Here is a 20,885-nt window from a genome sequence, read left to right on the forward strand (position 1 = left end):
TGAGGTTCCTCCATGTCGCTTTTTTTTTTAATCCTCCATTGATTTTTATTTTTTAAAATATATTTTTATTGATTTCAGAGGGGAAGGGAGGGGGTAAGAGAGAGAAAAACATCAATGATGAGACAGAATACAGAATCATTGATTGACTGCCTCTCGCACGTCCCACATGGGAGATCGAGTCTGCAACCGAGGTGCGTACCCTTGACTGGAATCGAACCCGGACTCTTTAGTCCGCAGGCCGACGCTCTGTCCACTGAGCCACACCGGCCAGGGGCGCAGCCTCCCTGCTGCCGTCCCCCCTGTGCTCCCAGCGCTGAGCCCAGGGGCCGGGGTAGCTCTGGACAGAACGGAGTTTCTCGGACATTCCCTCTGGGTCCTGTGCTCAGCAAGCCCTTGGCACCGGCTCAGTGAGGAGGGGCCTGGCGGGGGGCAGGGCCTGTTCTGCCTGGGGTCTGTGGAGGGCAGGGGTGTGGGTGGGATGGGATAGAGAGGAGGCTGGTGAGGCACAGGTGGGGGCCTGGGTGGCCCTCTGAAGCAGCCGGGGGTGCCGGTGGCTGTGGGTGACGCAGAGCTGGTGCCCGGGCCCCTGGCTCACAGGTGGCGGCGACGTTTCCAGACCAGCTGGCCCTGCTGGTGCTGACCTTGGCCTGGTCGGAGGCACTGTCCTTTCCCACGCTGAAGGGGGCCTTACCTCCCCTGGGGCTGGCGGCCAGCACTGGGCGAAGCGCGTGCCCGCTCTGTGGTCTCAGGCCGTCCTGCGGGGCCGGGCTGGACGAGCAGCAGGGCTGTGGTGGGGCCCAGGGGCACTTGGCCGTGTCGGGAGGCTTCGGGGAGCAGCCGGCCTGCCAGGGCGCAGCAGGAGCCCGGGCATCAGAGGCGGGGGCGGCGGTTGGGGGGGCTGTGACATGATGCGGAGGTGGGGGGTGCAGACCCCGCTGCACGTGCCTGCAGGCTCGGGGGGCCTGGTCAGAGCTGTGGGCGTGGTGCTGCTGCCTGCCCCCCAGCTCACATAGCTGTTCCGAGACCTGCAGCTCCCGCGGCTGCAATGCCAGCTGGGCTCCCAGCCGCTAGGTGATGCCTGCTGGTGAGGGGCAGGGACAGGCCCAGGGGAGGGACAGTGGGAGCTCCAGCCAGAGGGGGCGGGAGGCCCTGGGCACTGGGTGGTGTCAGGTGCGCCGCCCCCCCCCCCACACAGCCCGCGTGGCCCTGTCTTGTTCCTCAGGCCAGGACATGCTGGGGTTCCTGCCGACCCTGCAGGCGCTGTGGTCCACGCGGCAGCCGCAGCAGGTGAGCTGTGGGTGCGGGTGCCCGGCCGCGGGCCTCCCTGGGCCTGCCCGTGGGAGCTGGGGAGGACACAGGCCTGTGGCCTAGAGCGCGAGGGCAGGAGCACCAGCTGCCACCGTGGGGGCTGCCGAGCCCGTCCCGCCTCCCGATAGGCCACTGTGCCCCTGAGCCCGGCAGGGCTGGCACAAGCACACATGACTGAGGCGTCTCCACAGTTCAAGGAGGAGGCCTGGCGGGGCTTCGCTGCCCTGGACGACCCGCGCGCTGCCCTCCTGGACCTGTTGGAGGGCCGCAGGGCCTGGCGGCGGAAGGGCTCCTCCCTGGAGGCCTGGCTCACGAGGGAGCTGGAGCGGTGGCTGCAGGCACATCCTCCCCCGGGGCCCGCCCAGGTAACACCCCCTCCCCCGGGGCTCCCCCAGGTAAGCCCCCCTCCCCCGGGGCCCCCCCAGGTAACACCCCCTCCCTCGGGGCCCGCCCAGGTAACACCCCCTCCCCCGGAGCCCCCCCAGGTAAGCCCCCCTTCCCCCGGGGCCCCCCAGTAACACCCCCTCCCTCGGGGCCCGCCCAGGTAACACCCCCTCCCCCGGGGCCCCCCCAGGTAAACCCCCCTCCCTCGGGGCCCCCCGGTAACACCCCCTCCCCCGGGGCCCGCCCAGGTAAGCCCCTCTCCCCCGGGGCCCCATTGGCCACCTTCCACAGACGGCTTCTCCCACCTGCTTACCCAGCTGACGGGCCTCTGCAGCCACTGGGGTTGCCCGGGTGGTGGGGGCTAGGGACTCGGCCTGAAGACCAGCCATCGCACCTTGGCCTGTGGGCTTGACCCTCAGCCCCTGACATCTCCCTCAACGGTATCTCCACCTCTGGGCCTTGCCCGCCCTGCACCAAGCCCCTGGCCAGGTCACCACCAGCTGAGGCCAGGTCTCGGGCTTCCAGGGCAGCCCGGGGCTGGGGCCACTGCAGGCCCGTGCGGCCACGCTCCTGGCTGAGAGCCCCCTGAGTCTCGTGGAGCCACTGGTCAGCATCTTCCAGCTGCAGGATGCAGACCGGGGGTCCCTGCTGGCCCACGTCCACCAGCTGCACCAGGAGGGCAAGTTCAAGGAGGTGGGTGTGACCTCCCTGTGGCAGCGGTGCCTCGGGGTCACTCCTGATTCTCGGCTGAGGCTCTGTCTGCTGGTGGGGTCTGTGGGGTGAGCGAGAGGGCTGGGCTCAAAGGGTCCACCGGAAGTACCTCATTGCCTCTCCGCCTGGGGGTTCCGGGGCTCGGGGACCAGCCACCTGGGACCCAGCTCAGGGCCATGCTGCTGTCGGGTCCCAGGAGCCCCGCTGTGCCCGGGTCCTTCCTCCTGAGGTGCTGGGCCCTCGCACTCTGCCCGCGGCACGGGGGCACCCGGCTCTGGCCCGAAAGCCGTGCACCAAAGCCCCTTGCCTGGGACGCTGCCCGGCCTCCTTTTACATCCTGCACACCCTCTGGGGGCCGGAAGGGCAGGGCCATGGGAGAAGCTAGTGATGGTCCCTCTGCCCCCACATGCCACCCCTGAGCCTGGGTCAGCCTGCTGCCCCCCTCTCCTGCCCTGAGGTCGCTGGGCTTCTGTCGCCGTCCCCACCTGGCCCACCGGCTGCTGTGAAGATGGGCCCTCCTGTGGGTCCCTGTGTGCCCTACGGCCACGGCCACACCAGGCCAGGCTGGGAGATGCCTGGTCTCCTCAGTGACAGTGCACATCCGGCCTCTATCGCGAGAGCCCTGGGCACCGCGTCTGCCGCTCCTGGGACCTGCCAGGGCCCTGCCCGGAGCTGAGGGACAAGCTGTGGGCGTCCCCCCGCGTTTTTCCTGGTCAGGCCAGCGGTGGCGATATGAGGGACTGGCTCCCCGAGGTCCTGGGGGCTCCCGGCTCAGGCAGGACCCGCATCCCACCTGCACCAGCAGCCCCGGGGCCAGCCCCCAGCATCACGCTCCTGTTTTGGACGGAGGTTCAGTGGGGGCCACAGGGCTGGCACCTGGGACACAGATCACTGGCCGTGTGGGTGAGGCTGCCCGTGTGAGCTGTGCGTGTGGTGCCCAAGAGGCGTCCTCTGACCCCTGCTGGGGGGAAGGCGGTCACAGAAGCGACTGGAAGCGTGGGCCTTGGATGAGGAGGGAGGGTGAGGATCGAGGCTTGGTGTTGGGGGCTCGCTGGGCTGTCTGTGAGCCTGGAGATGGGAGGGGAGCCTGGCCAGCGGCTCCTGGGGACTCGGGTCCCCGTGGGGCGATAGGGAGCGGGAGGTGCCTGGGCGGCGGCTGAGCTGTGCTGCGGTGCAGGGTGCCTGGGGGAGCCGTGATCTGACAGCCACAGCCTGGGGCGTGGGGCAGGGCTGCGAGCCGGGGTCCTGGTGCAGGTGCGGGCAGGGCCGGGTGCGGGGCTCCCATGGAGGGAGGAGTCCAGTGTCCGGGGATCAGAGACAGTCCTGCTCCCACACCACGGCCTCCTGGGCCCAGAGACGAGCCTGACCAGGGACAGGGCGCGGCGTTGACCTCACACCCGTGGCGGCCAGGGCGGGACGGGCACCGAGGCCGGACCCTGCCCCTGCGTGGGCCCGGCCCTCGTTCCCGAGAGCCCGTCCTGGTGAGGAGGCTCACGGGAAAGTAGGCACTGGGGGCCAGGAGGTGCGGGCAGCTGGGCTCCCTGCCACCAGCCCCGGGCTCGCGTCTGGACACCAGGATGGCCGCGGGGACAATGCGGGGCGGCCCCTGCTCGTGGGGCTCAGCCGTTCTCAGGCTGAATGGCGGCTGCGCCCGGAGGACGCGGGAGGCGGGAGGCAGGAGGCGGCCGTGGCCGCGTCTCCTGTTACACTCAGGCCTTTCAGAGTGTCTGGCGCTGACTGCGCCTCCTCGCTCCGAGGCAGCTCCCACACAAAGGGGGCCCTTGTCCCCCGCAGGCCCTGCTGCGCAGAGCGGCCATTGTCCCGCGGGCGGTGTACGCTCCAGTGCCCGCGCCGAGGCGCATTCAGCCCGCGGAGCAGCGGGCACCCCGCTCAATGCGACGCGGTATTTCATGTCCCGGCGGCGGTTGGCTCTGGGCCGGATGAATGCCCGCTTTTGTCTGCGGAGTTATTTTATTTACATTTTTTAAACAGCTTATCAAGGTAAAAAGAGAGCTTTGCTTAAAAGGGGAGGCTTGGCTCCAGGCCCAGCGGAGCCTCAGAGGTGGGAGGCGGCGTCCTGGGTCCGAGGCCACTGCCACGGGCAGCCCGGGCGCTAGGCTCCCTCCCACCGTGGCCACCTGGCCCTGTGGGTCCTCTCAGTTGTTTTCCCCAAAGGCAGCAGCTCTGGGCCTGTCTGGTGAGGCTCCCACAGTCCCGCCCTGGCCCTCCGGCTCTGGTCTTCTGTGCGGAGGTCAGAGAGGCCGGCAGGGGCCGGGCGACTCAGCCCTGGGCAGTTCCCTCTGCGGGGCCCAGGCCCTCCCACCCCTGTGCCTCTCTGGACCTGGGTCTGAGGCCGGTTGCAGGCACCTGGGCGGGCAGTGATCTTCCCACACCTGCTGGGACACCCACGTGACCAGGCACCAGGCAGTCTGGCCGGTCGCACCTCAGGTGCAGTTCGTACAGAAATGACCAGAGATTGACTCTAAGCCCAGCCAGAGTCAATCTAGCAGAACCATGGGAAACCCCCACCCAAGCCCAAGATGGGGCTGGGCTAGGGGGCCTTCCTGGAGGAGGCGGTTCTGCTACCAGCGGTCCCCCAGGTCACAGTGGTCGCCCCAGATGGAGTGAGGGCGCCCTCCCGTGGCTGGGTGAGACTAGACAGCCTCCCCCTGGACCTGTGCCCTCCCCCAGCCCAACCTCCAGCCACAGAGCAGGCCGCCTGGCCGCCTGCCGGCCGGGAGAGGGCACCCAGGTTGCACGGAGAGCGCTGGCTGTGCCTGGGCAGGAAGCTGGCTGCTCTGGAGAGACCAGGGGATGAGCAGGGAAAACCCTTTGAGAGAGTCGTGTACGGCCAGCAGGTAGGGCATGCCCCTCCCAGGAGAGGCTTGAGCTCGAGCACAGCCCGCCCGCCACACTGGCCCCACCCCAGGCAGAGGCCCTGCCCCCGGCAGTGGGCAGGTGGGGTGTCGGCACAGCAGCCCCCGGACGCCACTGGCTCCTTGGGGTGAAGGGAGTCCTGGCAGGCAGAGGAGGGAGCCCGGGGGCTGGAGAACAGGGAGGGGCAGTGCCTGGCCTGCATGTGGCCTTCCCCTGACCACCTGCAGCCCAGGCCACCCCCACTAGGCCTGAGGGCTCACTCCAGGACTCAGGGGGCGTCTTGGATGGGTGGGGGCCCATGGAGAGTGGGGCCTGAGGGAGGTGGTCTCATCCTCAGAGGAGCTGGACCCACCTGACTTGAGCGCTGATAACCCCTCCTCTGGCCCTACGGCCCCTCCCCTGGCTCTGCACCCCCTCCCCTGGCCTTGCGCCCCCTCCCCTGGCTCTGCACCGCCTCCTTTGGCCTTATGCCCACCCGGCCACCTTGTGCCCCCTTTCTCGGCCCTGGGCCCCAGGAGGCTGGTGGAGACCCATCGCTGGAGCCCGGCCAGGCTGTGGGCAGGGGTCAGTGTGCACTGGGAGAGGCCCTGGCCTGGCCTTGCCCTTGAGATCCGGCCGGAGGCCTGGGGAGCCTTTCCCAGCCGCTATTTTCGTCCTTTCTGTGAGCCTGCAGGCGAGCGGCTGCCCTGTGGTTATTTTTGCTCATAATGGGAGCGTGATGTATGGAAAGTATTAATAGCATGGCCTGCGCTACGTGCGGGCGCTCAGGACCCGGCGTGTTCTCTGTCCAGGGCCCGAGGTCAGGGACCAGCCCCAGCGCACGCCCCCTGCCCCCCCCCACCCGTCTGAGGGACAGCTGCCCCCACAAAGCCGCCGGCCCAGAGCCTCTTCCTCTGCAGGTCCCGGGGCGGCTCTGGGCTCCAGGGCACGTGATGAGGGCTTCTGCCCCCCGCCCCGTCCTCTACCCACTCAGGAGCAGGCCCGGGTTGGGCCACTTGGGTCCAGCCCCAATTGAGACCCCATCCAGGGACGGCACAGGGGTTGTCCCCACCTGCCGCCCCCTCCCATGCAGAGTCTGGCTCAGAGCAGGGGCCAGGCCCCTTGGCCTGGGGGCCTTGCGGCTGGACGAGCAGCCCTCGCTGCGTCCCTGCAGAAGGGTGGCCGCCCCTCCAGGGCTGCCTGTCCCCAGCCCAGTGTGACGGTTCCTTTGTGTTCGCCAGGCTGTCATGCTGGGCACGAAGCTGCGTCTGCAGCCAGAACTGGACGTTGAAATGGTGAGTGTCTTTCTCATGCAAATGCCAGGTTCCAACTTGGATGCAGCCCAGGCCTGTCGGCGGGCGGCTGCTGGGCTTGGCTCCCACCAGGCGGGCCGGGCCCAGAGGACAGGGGTCATGTGTGAGGGGGACCTCGAGGCGGGCGGGGAGGGACGCCAGTGCCCCTGAGTGTCAGATGCTCAGAGCGTGGCCAGCCCCAGGAGCCCTGCACCAGTCTGCCTCTGCCCTGCGGTGGCCACCGGGGCTCCCAGGGGTGGGTCCTGTGAGGACCGCCTGGGGGGGCCTCCGTCCAGCCTGGGCTCTGGACAGCTTGACCTCTGAGGGTGCATGGGGGGTGCTGACAGGAGCGAGGGGCTGGTTGAGGCCTGGTTCTGGCAGGGGAGTGGTTGGCGTTTCCACGTCCAATACCACAGCAGGGGCTCCCTTGGGTGCCTGTGGAACCGGGCAGCTTGCAGTCTGTGGCTGCGGCAGGCCGTGTGCGGGCACGCCCTCCTGCCCAGGCCCGGCGTTTCTGGGCCACGGGGCCATTGCTGCTGGGGGTCTCCATGCTGCTCTGCAGCTCCGTGAAGACGAGGACCCGCCCTTCATCATGGACATGGGACCACAGCCGCAGGGACCAGGCCCAGAGCGGCAGGGGCCCGTGCATGTGCATATGAGTGTGTGTGCAGGCACACGTGTGTTCATGCATGAGTTGTGGTCCGTGCATGTGTGTGCGCTGGGGTGTGCGCATGTGCAGGTTTCACCCAGGGGCTCTGAGCCGCTGGGCTGTGCTCCCCGGGGCAGGTCCGCCGATGGGCCTGGGCCCTGTGGTTCTGACATGCTGGCTGCTCCCTGCACCCGAGGAGGGAGGTGGGGCTCGGCAGGCCGGGCCAAGCCTGAGGTGTGCCCCCTTGCCCTCCCACCCACAGATGAGCGCCCCGCTGCTGCTCCAGGACCAGCTGGGCCTCGTGGAGCGCTATGTGGATGGCTTCCCGGGCCTGCAGTGGAGGCTCCTGACCCTCATGGACTCCTGGTGCCGGCCTGGCTTCGACATCAGCGTCGTTGCCAGGTGAGTCCTGGGTGGGGGGGGGGGGGGGGGGGGGGGTCAGGGCGGGGCGCAGGTGGCAGGCACTGGGAAAGCCACACGCACGGCTACGTGCTCGCACCAGGCGATCTGCAGCCAGGGCAGCAGGGTGAGGCCAGGCCAGAGGCTGGGCCGGCAGGAACTGGGTGAGAGTGGATGCCCTGAGGCCTGCAGCTCGAGTCAGAGCTGGCCTGTCCAGCGGCTCCGTCCCTTCCCTAGCGACTCTCAGCGGGGCCTGCCGTGCACTCCATCCCCGCACACAGAGAAGGCGGCACACGTGGGGCTGTGTGCACACACATGTGCGCGTATGTGCATGCACATGTGTACATGCATGTGAGATACGAGGGTGTTACCCGAGCGTGGGGCACAGGGATGCACCAGGTGGCCTGAGGGTGACGCAGTCTGGAGCAGGCCCTTGCCGCGCCCGCCACCCCCACGCAGCCCAGGTGTCTCGCCCCTTGCCATCCTCTTCCCGATTGTGGGGCCCACGCTGCCCGTCCCATGGCGGTGTGATGTCACAGCTGGGCTCCCCTGTGAGGGGGGCAGGGTGGGGAGTTCAATTTACTGCAGACACTGGTTTAAATGAGTGAATTTAACGTTTCCTAGCTCTGGGCTCTGAAAGGGCATGGAACAGTGGCATCGCTCAGCGGTGCCCGCCCGGACCTCGGTTTCTCAGGGCCGTTCTCCCTGAAGGAGCCAGGACTGGGGGTCAGGCTGAGGAGGGAGCGCCCTGTGCCTGCGTACCTGCTGCGTCTCCAGTGGGTGGAGGGGCGGGAGGGGCAGCCGGTGGGATCCTCGTCCCCGTGGAGCCCCGTCTGAGGACGAGGCGAGGGCGATGCCAGCGCAGGAGGTGCCGGAGGAGAAAGTGCCAACGAGCCTCCTCAGGGCCATGGCATCGCGGGCCCCACGACATTCCACGGCCACGAGAGAGGCCGGTCACCGTGGCCACGCCGGACGTTTAGATGGAAGAGACCGAAGTCTAGAAAAACAGAACCTGCCACAAGCAGCCCTGGGAGGAGGAGGAGATGGGATCGTCCTGTGTTAACACAGCAGCCACGTGGCTTCAGACTGGACCGCGGAGACAACTCAGACCCCGACGGCTTCTCGGTGACTTCTCTCCGGGTGTGAGGGCGAGCGCTCCCGCCGGCAGACGCCCAGGAAGCAGGAGGGGGTGTCGGGGAGGGAAAGCTGACGTCCAGCATCAGGGACAAGACACAGAAATGCTGACGAAACTTCCGCGAGCAGATCGCGGTGCGGGGCCTAGAGGGGTAGCGGGAGTCGCAGCCCAGTTGGGGCTCAGTGGGTGGGGCATCGTCCTGGGCGCCCAAAGTTCGTCAGTTCCGTTCCGGTCAGGGCATGTGCCCAGGTTGCGGGTTCGATCCCTGGTGAGGGTGCATACGGGAGGCAACTGATCGATGTTTTTCTCTCTCTGTCTTTCTCTCTCTCCCTCCTCTTTCTAAAATCGGTAAACAAACAAAAAATAAAATCAATAAACATATCCTCAGGTGAGGATTTCCAGAAAAGGTGGGAGTGAGCACATGAAAAGACGTTCCATCTATGTCAAGGGATTGAAATGGAAACAGCGATGGGATGCGCCCCCGCGCCCCCAGAAAGGCCACGCCAGCCCCCGACGACCCCGGTCGCTGGGAGGACACGGAGCGCAGGGCCTCCCCTGCTGGGGTGCAGGAGTGCAGACGCTCTGGAAGGAAGGCAGCGGGATGGTTTCTCGCCGCTAAGCACCCTCCCCGTGCGACCAGCACCGGCGCTCCTCGGGGTTCACCCGAAGGCGCTGCCAGCTTCGTCCACACAGCCCGCTAGCGGGGCGCATGGGAGCTTTGCTCAAAGTCGCAGCACCTGGGAGCTACCAAGATGCCCTCGGAACAGGTGATGGTGAGCGCAGTCCATCCAGACGGGTTAGTCAGCACTGACGCCCCCCCAGCCATGGCCAGGCCCCTTCCCACAGGCGCCGTGGGCCAAGGAGGAACCTCACACACATGTGACTGAGCGAGAGCAGCCAATCGGGCGAGACTCCACAGTGTGAGGCCAGCTCCGCCCAGGCCACGGGACAGCCCAGGCCGCGGGACAGCGACGTGACGGGGGGACAGCCCAGGCCGCGGGACAGCGACGTGACGGGGCATGACCAGGTGGAGCACAGGGCTCAGGGCAGTGAAGCTGCTGTGACACAGTAACGATTCCCGTCGGGGCCCAGGCCCAGGTTGTGCGCTCGGTCCCAGTGGGGGCTGTGCAGGAGGCAGCCGATCCATGAGTCTCTCTCGTCGTCGATGTTTCTGTCTCTCCTCTCCCTTCCTCTCTGAAATCAATAAAATGCATTTATACTTCAGACGGCCTCCTGGCAGGGAGCACAGCCAGGGTGCGGGCACGGGCCTCGCTGGCGCTGAAGAGCGAACGTGGGAATCGCAGCGGCTGGACTGGGACCTGCGGGGCCGGGCCCTGCGTCTGCAGTGAGCACACGGCTCAACGGGAGCCTCCTCACATAGGACCGGCTCCCTGATGGCCCCAGGCAGTGCGGAGCTCAGAGCTGGAAGATGCACTTGAAGGGATCCTCCGAGTGCGGAAATCGGGGGGAAAAGGTGAAAAACAATGAAATTCTTTCAAGAAGGCCCAGCATCACAGGATGGGAATCCCAGGAAGACGGAGGGCGATCGGGCGGGAGGCGTGCACGGAGCTCAGCCAGCCCTTACCAGCGGGAGGATGGGGCCCAACCTGAGGAGGAGCCGGAGCACACGGCCTCCTGGGAGCAGCGCCACCCACCTGGGGTCCTTCCAGCCCAGGCCCCTCGGCCCATCGCCCTCACGGGACGGAGGACAAGGACAGCCTGGGACACGCACGTCTCCAGAAACACGCCCAGCCCGGCCCCATCGAGGGAAGCTTCTGGGATGTGCAGCCTGGAGGGGGGCAGGGACACATCCCTGCGGGGCCTGCGGTCCCCAGGGGGGCGCTCGGTCCCCAGGAAGCCACACCCCCGACAGTGTCCACCCTCGGGGAGGAGACGGCTTCACTGGGTGCTCAGTCGTGATGCTGTGACTGCAGGGCCCGGCTGACCTGGGAGCTCGCAGGGCCTGTGTTTGGGGGGGGGGGGGGGGTCCTTCCAGGCGAGACGTGCACACGAACACCCACCGCTGAGCCGTCGGGAGGTCCCAGTGAGCCGTGTGACTGAGGCTCGGGGTCCAGCGGCTGAGCCGGGCTGAGCCGGCGGGTGCGGTGACCGCCGCCTTTCCTGTGAGCCCCGAGGAACTACCTGCCTTTAAGACGGCATCTGGGTGACTTTGATGGGAATGAACATCTTACAGGGTTGGGGTTTTTTTTTTATGATTTTTATTGATCTCAGAGAGGGAGGGAGAGGGAGGGAGATGGAAACATCAATGATGAGAGAGAATCATCGATCGGCTGCCTCCTGCACGCCCCCCACTGGGGATCGAGCCCACAACCCAGGCCTGTGCCCTGACTGGGAATGGAACCCTGACCTCCTGGTTCAGAGGTCGACGCTCAACCGCTGATCCACACCAGCCGGGCCGGACAGGTGTCCATTAGACAGAGAGCAGGCTGGGCAGGAGCCGTGTCTCTCCTACAGGCGGTACCCGCAGGCGACCCCCCTGACGCTGGAGAAGCTGCGGCCCCGGGCGCTGACTCGGCAGGTGCTGCGCCTGCAGAAGCGCTTCGGCCTGGACCCAGGTGAGTGAGGCTCCCACCTGCGCTCAGGGACCCGGGGCTGCTGCCGCCTGTGGCTCAGGCCACCGAGGACCCACTGACCCAGCGTCACCTCCCGCCTCTGCCTGCTCCCCTCACCTGCCCTCCCCTGGGGCCTGGTCACGGAGCAGCAGGGGGTCTGTGAGCCCCTCTGCCCACCCAGGATCCTGGGAGGCGGGGCCTGCGCTGCACCCCTCCCCCAGATCCCATCCCCCACTCCTGCCTCCTCCCCTGGGTGATCACTGTGGTCACGGGCATTCTTCCTTCCATTCCCCTCGAAACCAGAGTCTTCCTGAGGGAGTTTTGTGGATTCCCCTTATTTACTTGATTATGGGAATCCTATTCAACTCGTTTCCTGGAGAGGCAGGGCTGTGGGTCTATCACGGACCCTCTGCACCTCAGGATGGCGTGGCCTCTCCCGTTTGGTCTGGGACATGGCGGGCACCCTGGACTGAGCTCTCCGTGTTAAACCAGCCTTGCGTTCCTGGGCAGCAGGCCGCTTGCCAGCTGTCCCTGTGCCGAGGGCGGTCCGTGTCCGTGTTCATGTGGCCCCAGAGGCAGTGGGCCGGGCTGCGTCCTGTGTGGAGGGCGGTCCGTGTCCGTGTTCACATGGCCCCGGGGGCACCGGGCCGGGCTGTGTCGGTGTTCACGTGGCCCCAGAGGCAGCGGGCCGGGCTGCGTCCTGTGTGGAGAGCGGTCCATGTCCGTGTTCACGTGGCCCTGGGGGCACCGGGCCGGGCTGTGCCCTGTGTGGAGGGCGGTCCGTGTCCGTGTTCACGTGGCCCCGGGGCACCGGGCCGGGCTGTGCCCTGTGTGGAGGGCGGTCCGTGTCCGTGTTCACGTGGCCCCGGGGCACCGGGCCGGGCTGTGTCCGTGTTCACGTGCCCCAGAGGCAGCGGGCCGGGCTGTGCCCTGTGTGGAGGGCGGTCCGTGTCCGTGTTCACGTGGCCCGGGGGCACCGGGCCGGGCTGTGTCCTGTGTGGAGGGCGGTCCGTGTCCGTGTTCACGTGGCCCCGGGGGCACCGGGCCGGGCTGTGTCCGTGTTCACGTGGCCCCAGAGGCAGCGGGCCGGGCTGTGCCCTGTGTGGAGGGCGGTCCGTGTCCGTGTTCACGTGGCCCCGGGCGCACCGGGCCGGGCTGTGTCCATGTTCACGTGGCCCCAGAGGCAGCGGGCCGGGCTGCGTCCTGTGTGGAGGGCGGTCCGTGTCCGTGTTCAGGCACCGGGCCGGGCTGTGTCCTGTGTGGAGGGCGGTCCGTGTCCGTGTTCACGTGGCCCCGGGGGCACTGGGCCGGGCTGTGCCCTGTGTGGAGGGCGGTCCGTGTCCGTGTTCACGTGGCCCCGGGGGCACCGGGCCGGGCTGTGTCCGTGTTCACGTGGCCCCAGTGGCAGCGGGCCGGGCTGTGCCCTGTGTGGAGGGCGGTCCGTGTCCGTGTTCACGTGGCCCCGGGGGCACCGGGCCAGGCTATGTCCTGTGTGGAGGGCGGTCCGTGTCCGTGTTCACATGGCCCCGGGGGCACCGGGCTGGGCTGTGTCCGTGTTCACGTGGCCCCAGAGGCAGCGGGCCGGGCTGTGTCCTGTGTGGAGGGCGGTCCGTGTCCGTGTTCAGGCACCAGGCCGGGCTGTGTCCTGTGTGGAGGGCGGTCCATGTCCGTGTTCAGGCACCGGGCCGGGCTGTGTCCTGTGTGGAGGGCGGTCCGTGTCCGTGTTCACGTGGCCCCAGAGGCAGCGGGCCGGGCTGCGTCCTGTGTTGAGGGCGGTCCATGTCCGTGTTCACGTGGCCCCAGAGGCAGCGGGCCGGGCTGTGTCCTGTGTGGAGGGCGGTCCATGTCCGTGTTCACGTGGCCCCAGAGGCAGCGGGCCGGGCTGTGTCCTGTGTGGAGGGCAGTCCATGTCCGTGTTCACGTGGCCCCAGAGGCAGCGGGCCAGGCTGTGTCCTGTGTGGAGGGCGGTCCATGTCCGTGTTCAGGCACCGGGCCGGGCTGTGCCCTGTGTGGTGGGCGGACCGTGTCCGTGTTCACGTGGCACCGGGGGCACCGGGCCGGGCTGTGTCCTGTGTGGAGGGCGGTCCGTGTCCGTGTTCACGTGGCCCCGGGGGCACCGGGCCGGGCTGTGTCTGCGGCTGCGCGGACTCTGGAAGTGAGACGGACCCCAGCCCTCTTTCTGGGAGTACACGTGTCTGGGGTGGGAATTCTTTCTTCCTTCAAAGTTGGGTAGAAACGGCCTGGGGGCGGCTCCTTTCCTTGGAGTCGTGCGGGCGGCCCCGTCTCGGCCGTGGAGAGTCGAGGATGTGCCTGCAGTCCGGCCTGGGCTGCGCCGCCTGCGTTCGCCCCACAGCCTTCACCATCACAGCGTCGGGAGGCCGGCGCAGGCCGTCTCTCTCCATTACCCGCTCCTGGCCGGTCGCTGGAGGCTTAGCTTTTCAGAGGACCCGCTCTTGGCTTTGTCCCGGGTGTTGCTTGAGATGCGACGGCCCTATAGCGTCTTGCTGGCCTTAGCCGTGCGACGCGGTGACTCGCTGTGTCTGCGCTGTGAGATGGTACCACAGTGAGCTCAGCTACATGGGTGCAGGTTCTTCCCGTGTGGGAGCGTGTAACGTCTGTGTGGTGCAGTTTCTTCCCATGTGGGAGCGTGTAACATCTGTGTGGTGCAGGTTCTTCCCGTGTGGGAGTGTGTAACATCTGTGTGGTGCAGGTTCTTCCCATGTGGGAGCGTGTAACGTCTGGGTGGTGCAGGTTCTTCCCGTGTGGGAGCGTGTAACATCTGGGTGGTGCAGGTTCTTCCCGTGGGAGTGTACATCTGGGTGGTGCAGGTTCTTCCCATGTGGGAGCGTGTAACGTCTGGGTGGTGCAGGTTCTTCCCGTGTGGAGCGTGTAACATCTGGGTGGTGCAGGTTCTTCCCATGTGGGAGTATGTACATCTGTGTGGTGCAGTTTCTTCCCATGTGGAAGCGTGTAACATCTGGGTGGTGCAGGTTCTTTCCCGTGTGGGAGCGTGTACGTCTGTGTGGTGCAGGTTCTTCCCGTGTGGGAGCGTGTACGTCTGTGTGGTGCAGGTTCTTCCCGTTTGGGAGCGTGTACGTCTGTGTGGTGCAGGTTCTTCCCGTGTGGGAGCGTGTACGTCTGTGTGGTCAGGTTTCTTCCCATGTGGGAGCATGTACGTCTGTGTGGTGCAGGTTCTTCCCATGTGGGAGCATGTACGTCTGTGTGGTGCAGGTTCTTCCCGTGTGGGAGCGTGTAACGTCTGTGTGGTGCAGGTTTTTCCCGTGTGGGAGTGTGTAATGTCTGGGTGGTGCAGGTTCTTCCCGTGTGGGAGCGTGTAACGTCTGGGTGGTGCAGGTTCTTCCCGTGTGGGAGCGTGTAACATCTGTGTGGTGCAGGCGTTGTTAACCTCGGCTACCCTGCTGTGCCTCACCCCGGACGTCGTTTCTCTTTGAACTGGAATGTGGACCTTGTGACGTCCTCCATCCATCTCCCACCCCCCAGCCACCCCTCCCCGACCTCCCCGCAGCCTCCCCTCCTCTGTGGGACCGGGAGGGTCAGACTCCACTCGCAGTGCCGCACGGCCCGTGACCTCATGGCAGTAAAGGCAGGACTCCTCCGTTTTGCTGTTTTCCTTCTCGAAAGGCTGAGTGACGGTCCGTGTATGTGTGACCCACGTCTGTCGCCTGTGGGCTGATGGGCACTTTGGTGGCTCCGTGCCTGGACCCTGGGTGCTGCCGTGAGCCTGGGGCGGGCGGGGGTCTCTCCACGACCCGGTCTCACGCCCTCCGGGTGCGTGCCCAGAGCCGGGCCGCCCTAAGGGAGATCTGGCTTTTCACGGAGGAACCTCCGTGCTGTTCGCCTCGCAGCCGACCGGTTCTCACCCCCAGCCACGCCACGCGGCCCCTTCCTCCCCACGCGCCAGCACGTGCCTCCTGTCCTTCGTGCGGCCGTTCAGCGGGCGAGGCGAGGCCCGTGGCTCCCGCTGGCGGCGGGTGGGAGTGGCGTCGGCACCTTTCGTGGCTGCTGCCTGCGGGTCCTCCTGGAACCTCTGTTCGCGGCTCTGCCCCTCGTTCCACCAGGCGGTGGGGGGAGCGGTGGTTTGGCTTCTCCTCCGGTCGGTGGGCGGACGTTCTCTCCGCAGGTGGCCGTGTGAGGCCTGCCGCGTGTTGAGTTTTGCTTCTCTTGTCCTGCCTTTGGCTGTTTTGGTCCTGTCTCCTGAATGCCCGCCCCGCCCACTGAACCCGAGGCTGAGCCTCCTTCCTTCCTCAGCGCGTCCCCGAAGGTCAGAGCGCTGCCTTTATTGTTGTTTAACCCAAGGCAGTTCCCACCGTGACTTCCTCCGTCGCCCACGGGCTGGTTGGGAATGTGCTTTGGGGCCCCAGCAGCGTGACTTTTCCGTCACCTGCCGGGCTGGGCTTGCTCACCCCATCGTGGTCAGAGGCCAGGCTGTGTGTGACCTGAGTCCGCGGGCGGGTGGAAATGTGTCGTTACAAAGACATTTAACCTCTCATCTTTTTTTAATATATTTTTTTTATTGATTTCAGAGAGGAAGAGAGAGGGAGAGAGAGAAACATCAATGATGAGAGAGAATCACTCGTTGGCTGCCTCCTGCACGCCCCCCACTGGGGTCGAGCCCACAACCAGGCCTGAGCCCCGAGCGGGAGTCGAATGGTGACCTCCTGGCTCCTAGGTCGACGCTCAGCCCCTGGCCCCGCGGCCGGGCTCCCCGCTCGTCTCTGAGAGCATCTCTCCTCTCTGGCTGCGTGATCCCCATCCTGGTGCTTACTCGCCGGCCTCGCGGGGCTGTGAGCTCTGCCGGTTGGCATCGAGGCCCCTCAGGGCCTGACGAGCGGCCGATATAGGTGGAGGCAGCGGAGGCCGAGGCTGCAGAGGGGAGAGGGGGTGAGGCCGTGGGGAGGGGGTGAGGCCGTGGGGAAGGGGGTGAGGCCGTGGGAGGGGGCTGAGGCTGTGGAGAGGGAGGGGGATGAGGCCGTGGGAAAGGGGGTGAGGCCTTGGGGAGGGGGGTGAGGCCTTGGGGAGGGGGGTGAGGCCGTGGGGAGGGGGTGAGGCCGTGGGGAGCGGGGTGAGGCCGTGGGAGCCGCAGACCCGGCGCTGAGCCGCCCTCTCTTGCAGCGTCGTGTCCCCACGCTGTGGGCCAGCAGCGCCTGGCTGCCCTGCGCTACCTGTGCTACAAGCGGTTTGTGGAGGTGCGTGTGCATCGCAGGCCGGGCCTGGGCCTGGGGGGAGGGGCCGTGAGGCGCGTGCGGAGCGGCCGCTGGAACAGGCCCTTGGTGTCCCCGCAGGGCAGCCTGTCTCAGGAGGACTGGGCCGACTTCGTGCGGGTGAGTCAGCGGGAGGCCGGCCTGCGGGGGGCGCTCACTGTGCAGGCCAGGCCTGTGGTCCAGGCCCCACAGGTGGGCAAGCAGGTGCCAAGGAAGGGCCCTCCCAGCAGCCTCTGCCCTTTAGGCCGTGCTGGAGGCGGGGCTGCCCCCTGACCCCGCGGTCATCACAGCCACAGGGCCGACCCCTGACCCCGGGGTCATCTCAGCCACAGGGCCGCCCCCTGACCCCGGGGTCATCTCAGCCACAGGGCTGCCCCCTGACCCCGGGGTCATCTCAGCCACAGGGCTGCCCCCTGACCCTGCGGTCATCACAGCCACAGGGCCGACCCCTGACCCCGGGGTCATCACAGCCACAGGGCCGACCCCTGACCCCGGGGTCATCTCAGCCACAGGGCCGCCCCCTGACCCCGGGGTCATCTCAGCCACAGGGCTGCCCCCTGACCCCGGGGTCATCTCAGCCACAGGGCTGAAGTGGCCTTGGAGGCGGGGGGGTCTGTGGGGACCGGTGCAGTGTGCACAGGGCCTGGTCATGGGGCTGGTCACCTCCCTCCCAGATGGGCAGACGCCGTCTGGTGTCCTGAGTGGCATCCAGTGGGGGGCAGTGCTGAGCTGCCCTGGATGAGGGGGGCGGCGGGAGAGGGGGTGTGAGTCACCGGAGAGGAATGCGGACCCCAGGCAAGGCCCGGAAGGCAGTCCCCCGGGTGCCAGCCGGCCGAGGGGCAGCGGACATCCTGAAGAATGCGGAGGGTTTCCACGTATTGTCCGCGTGGGAACCTGCGGCTGCGGGAAGCGGAGCCCAGCCTGCTGGGGGCGGAGCCGTGCGGGGACGGCGGGGGGCGGCCCGGGGGCTTCCGGGCTGAGCGGATGCTGGTGGGAAGTCCCTGCTCCCACTCGGGATGCGGTGTGGGGCGGCCGGGGGCGGGGAGCTGCCCACGGGGAGGGGGGAGGAGCGCGGCCCAACCACGGGCTGGTGGCAGGGCCCGTGGCTGAGAGGAGGTGCTGGCCGGTCCCGCGAGCATGGCAGCGAGAGGGGCCGGCGGAGGGTGGGCAGGGGACAGTCGACCGGCTGTGGGTGCAGCGGCCGCCGCGGCTCAGGACAGAGAGCCCTCCTGAGGCTGCGCCCGGCTGCAGGGTGAGGTCTGGGCTGGGCTTCGGGCGTCTACACCCACCTCCCCGCCCACAGAGCAGGCGGTACAGCCCATCCTGCCTGTCCCCAGGGCCTGGTGGGGTCCAGCGAGTGGCTGCAGGGCCGGCTGCTGCGGCTGCTGACCTCTCGCAACGATGCGGCCACGGTGGCCCGGTGCGCGCTGGACCTGTCGCTGCCCGAGGAGTGGCTGCCGGCCACAGTGGCCACGGAGCTCTGCCGGCTCAGGCTCCAGGGCAGGTGAGCCCCCAGGCTGGGGGCCAGCGAGGGGGACGCGCCCTTGGGCCCCTGTCCCTGGGGTTTTATATGCCAGTGGTTTGGAAATCAGAAACAGAAAGCATGTGCACACCCCTTCCCAGCGAGCAGACAAGCAGCGCACGGGAGACGGGGTCCCTCCTGGGGAGCCCCGCGTCAGGGCCGCACACCCCAGGAAGCTCTCACGCCCACAGAGGCCTGTGGGAGGAGGACGAAGGATAGGCCCCTCCCAGCCAGGCCAGGACGTGGGGGGGAGAGGGGGGGCGGACACCAGGTGCAGCGCTGCCTCCTCCCAGGACGGCCAAGGCGCCCCTCGAGGACACGGCGGGCCGTCACTACCAGCTGCCCATCGCCAGGGAGGACGTCCGCGTCCTGGCCTCATGGGAGGAGCTGGCCAGGCACGAGGCCGAGCTCCTGCAGGTGGGTCGCCAGGGGCTGCCCCTCGAGGCTCTCTCCACACCTGCCTCATCCTCACGCCCCACAGCAGGGCACACGCACCGGCTGGTTGACGGCTCGGCCCTGCTGTGCGGAGGGAGGGGCCGCCGCACACGCGGGGCTCACAGGGCGGCCAGGCCTCCCAACAGCCCCCCACCCCCACCCGGCTGTACCCGCTCAGGCCGCCTCTCTCTGCAGCCCGGCCAGGTGGTCGGCCTTGACCTGGAGTGGAGGCCTTCGTTCGGCGCCTGGGACCGACCCCCAGCGTCACTCATGCAGGTGGCCGTGGAGGGCCGCGTGTTCCTGCTGGACCTGCTCACGCTCACGCAGCCGGTGGACGGGCAGGCGACCCGGGCCCTCTCCGGGCTGGTGTCCCGGCTGCTCTCAGACCCGTCCATCACCAAGCTGGGTAAGCGCAGTCTGCCCCCAGCTCCGGCCGCGCCCACCCCAGGGAGGGGGGCCGGTGCTGGGCGAGTTGGCCCCTGGCTTGGTGCCCATCACCCTCTGGGCCTGCCCACAGGCTATGGGATGGCAGGCGACCTGAAGAGGCTGGCGGCCTCCTGCCCTGCCTTGGCCCTCGCGCCTGAGCAGCTGCAGGGGGGCCTGGACCTGCTGCCGGTGCACGGGCAGGTGAGCGCGGGGCGGGCGGCCCACAGGCTTGGTCCGTCCTCTCAGGCCCTCCCACCCCAGCCCTGCCCCGGACCACAGTGACCAGGGTCCAGTCGGCAGGTCCCCCGAGGGCGTCCCTGCCTGTGCCCCGATTTCCCCAGAGCCAGCCCTGCTCTGGGCTCCTCTCAGGAGCTCTCAGCACAAACCCAGAGCTGACAGGTGGGCAGGGACCCCAGCCCCAGCCCCCGGTACAGCCAGCTTCTGCCACCCTTGTCCCTCCGTCCTCGCACTGACCACTGTGCGCCAGGCAGCGAGGGCGTGGGCCGTGCCATCCTCCCCTGGGTGGCCTCACCAGGGCCCTGTCTTCGCAGATTCGGGAGGCCGATGTGCCTGCCCCGGGCGTGGACCAGGCTCAGGGGCCGCGGGGCCTCAGCCTCCTGGTGCAGCAGGTGCTGGGCAAGCCCCTGGACAAGTCGCAGCAGCTCTCCAACTGGAACCGGCGGCCCCTGGCCGAGGGGCAGCTGCTGTACGCTGGTACGTGCCCTGCCCGCCCTGCCCCACGCCCCCGCACCCCCTGGCGGGAGGCTAAGGCTGCCCCTGCCCCCAGCTGCCGATGCCTACTGCCTGCTGGAGGTGTACTGGGCGCTGTGCCGGGAGCCCACCCGCTGCCACCTGGTGGGGGACCTGGCCAGGAGCCCGAGGCCTGGACACTGCGAGAGGCCGGGGGCTCCGGAGCCGCCCGCCCCACCCCAGCAGGTGACGGAGACGGGGTCCCTCCACCGCATTCTTGGGTCCTGGTGAGGGTGGAGGCCCGGGGTGGGGGGGCCCCGGGTGGGGGGCCTGGGTTCCTCCACCCGGAGAGCAGGAGCCCAGAGCATGGGCAATTTCCTGGAGGGGTCCCAGCCCCTCCCGACACAGGCCTGGTGTCCCTGGCCCCCACGAGGTCCAGGGCTGCATCTGGCTGTGCTCTGCTCCGTGAACCCCACTTCAGGGCCCACGGGACCCCCAGGGACCGAGCAGGGTCCTCTCGGGATCTAGTGTGGGTGACTGTCATTTTATCTGTTTTCTGCATCGAGCTCATTGCTCACGATTCTCTTTACAAATTTTTTTTTTTAAAGCGACCAGCCCAGCCTGTGTGGCTCAGTGGTTGAGCATCAACCTGTGAACCAGGAGGTCATGGTTTGATTCCCAGTCGGGGCACAGGCCCGGGTTGTGGACTTGATCCCCAGCAGGGGGCATGCAGGAGGCAGCGGTCCATGATTCTCTCTCATTGATGTTTCTCTCTCTCTCCCTCTCCCTTCCTCTCTGAAATCAACAAAATATTTTTTTAAAAAAACCAACAAACCACCACACAGCCCTGGGGCCGCCCTCCCCGAGTCCCGGTGACAGGCGGCTGCTGAGTGGGGCTGTGTTGCAGGTGCCGGCGGCTGCGGTCGAGGGCGCAGTCCCGGAGATCCCGGCCCGGGCCTTCCGCGTGGTGTGTGACAACATGCTGCAGGGGCTGGCGCGCAGCCTGCGCCTCCTGGGCGCCGACGTGCTGGCGCTGGGCAACAGCGAGGACCACCGCCGGGCGGCCGAGGTGGGTGGCAGGGCTCCATGCGGCCCTCAGTCCCGTGTCCCGTTCGCGGGGTCCCATGTCCCATCCCCCGGGCTCTGTTGGGCGCAGGGCTGTGTGTGGTGCTGCCGCGGCCGCTGCGTGGACGCCACCGGGCCAAGGGCACCACGCCCCTGCAGCCCCGGCCGCAGCTGTGGCTGACCCTCTCCTGATCCTATCTGTGGGCCAGCTTGACCCA

General features: G+C 67.8%; 1 protein-coding gene across 2 annotated transcripts in view; it reads left to right on the plus strand.

The window, feature by feature from the left end:
- Nucleotides 1–20,885, plus strand: part of EXD3 (exonuclease 3'-5' domain containing 3) — a 46,121-nt gene that overhangs the window by 7,466 nt on the left and 17,770 nt on the right. Inside the window, exons 3-17 of one of the 2 annotated variants that reach the window (XM_036306919.1) lie at nt 1,223–1,287; nt 1,500–1,673; nt 2,218–2,385; nt 6,501–6,554; nt 7,463–7,602; nt 11,210–11,310; nt 16,441–16,514; nt 16,611–16,649; nt 17,867–18,033; nt 18,345–18,468; nt 18,682–18,892; nt 19,004–19,113; nt 19,464–19,626; nt 19,700–19,848; nt 20,510–20,671. In XM_036306919.1, the coding sequence (XP_036162812.1) occupies nt 1,223–1,287; nt 1,500–1,673; nt 2,218–2,385; nt 6,501–6,554; nt 7,463–7,602; nt 11,210–11,310; nt 16,441–16,514; nt 16,611–16,649; nt 17,867–18,033; nt 18,345–18,468; nt 18,682–18,892; nt 19,004–19,113; nt 19,464–19,626; nt 19,700–19,848; nt 20,510–20,671 (1,901 nt within the window). The remainder of the gene's footprint in view (nt 1–1,222; nt 1,288–1,499; nt 1,674–2,217; nt 2,386–6,500; nt 6,555–7,462; nt 7,603–11,209; nt 11,311–16,440; nt 16,515–16,610; nt 16,650–17,866; nt 18,034–18,344; nt 18,469–18,681; nt 18,893–19,003; nt 19,114–19,463; nt 19,627–19,699; nt 19,849–20,509; nt 20,672–20,885) is intronic. The other variant, XM_036306920.1, reaches the window with a different exon arrangement.

This window comes from Myotis myotis, unplaced genomic scaffold, assembly GCF_014108235.1.
Source record: "Myotis myotis isolate mMyoMyo1 unplaced genomic scaffold, mMyoMyo1.p scaffold_m19_p_44, whole genome shotgun sequence".
Taxonomy (NCBI): Eukaryota; Metazoa; Chordata; class Mammalia; order Chiroptera; family Vespertilionidae; genus Myotis; species Myotis myotis.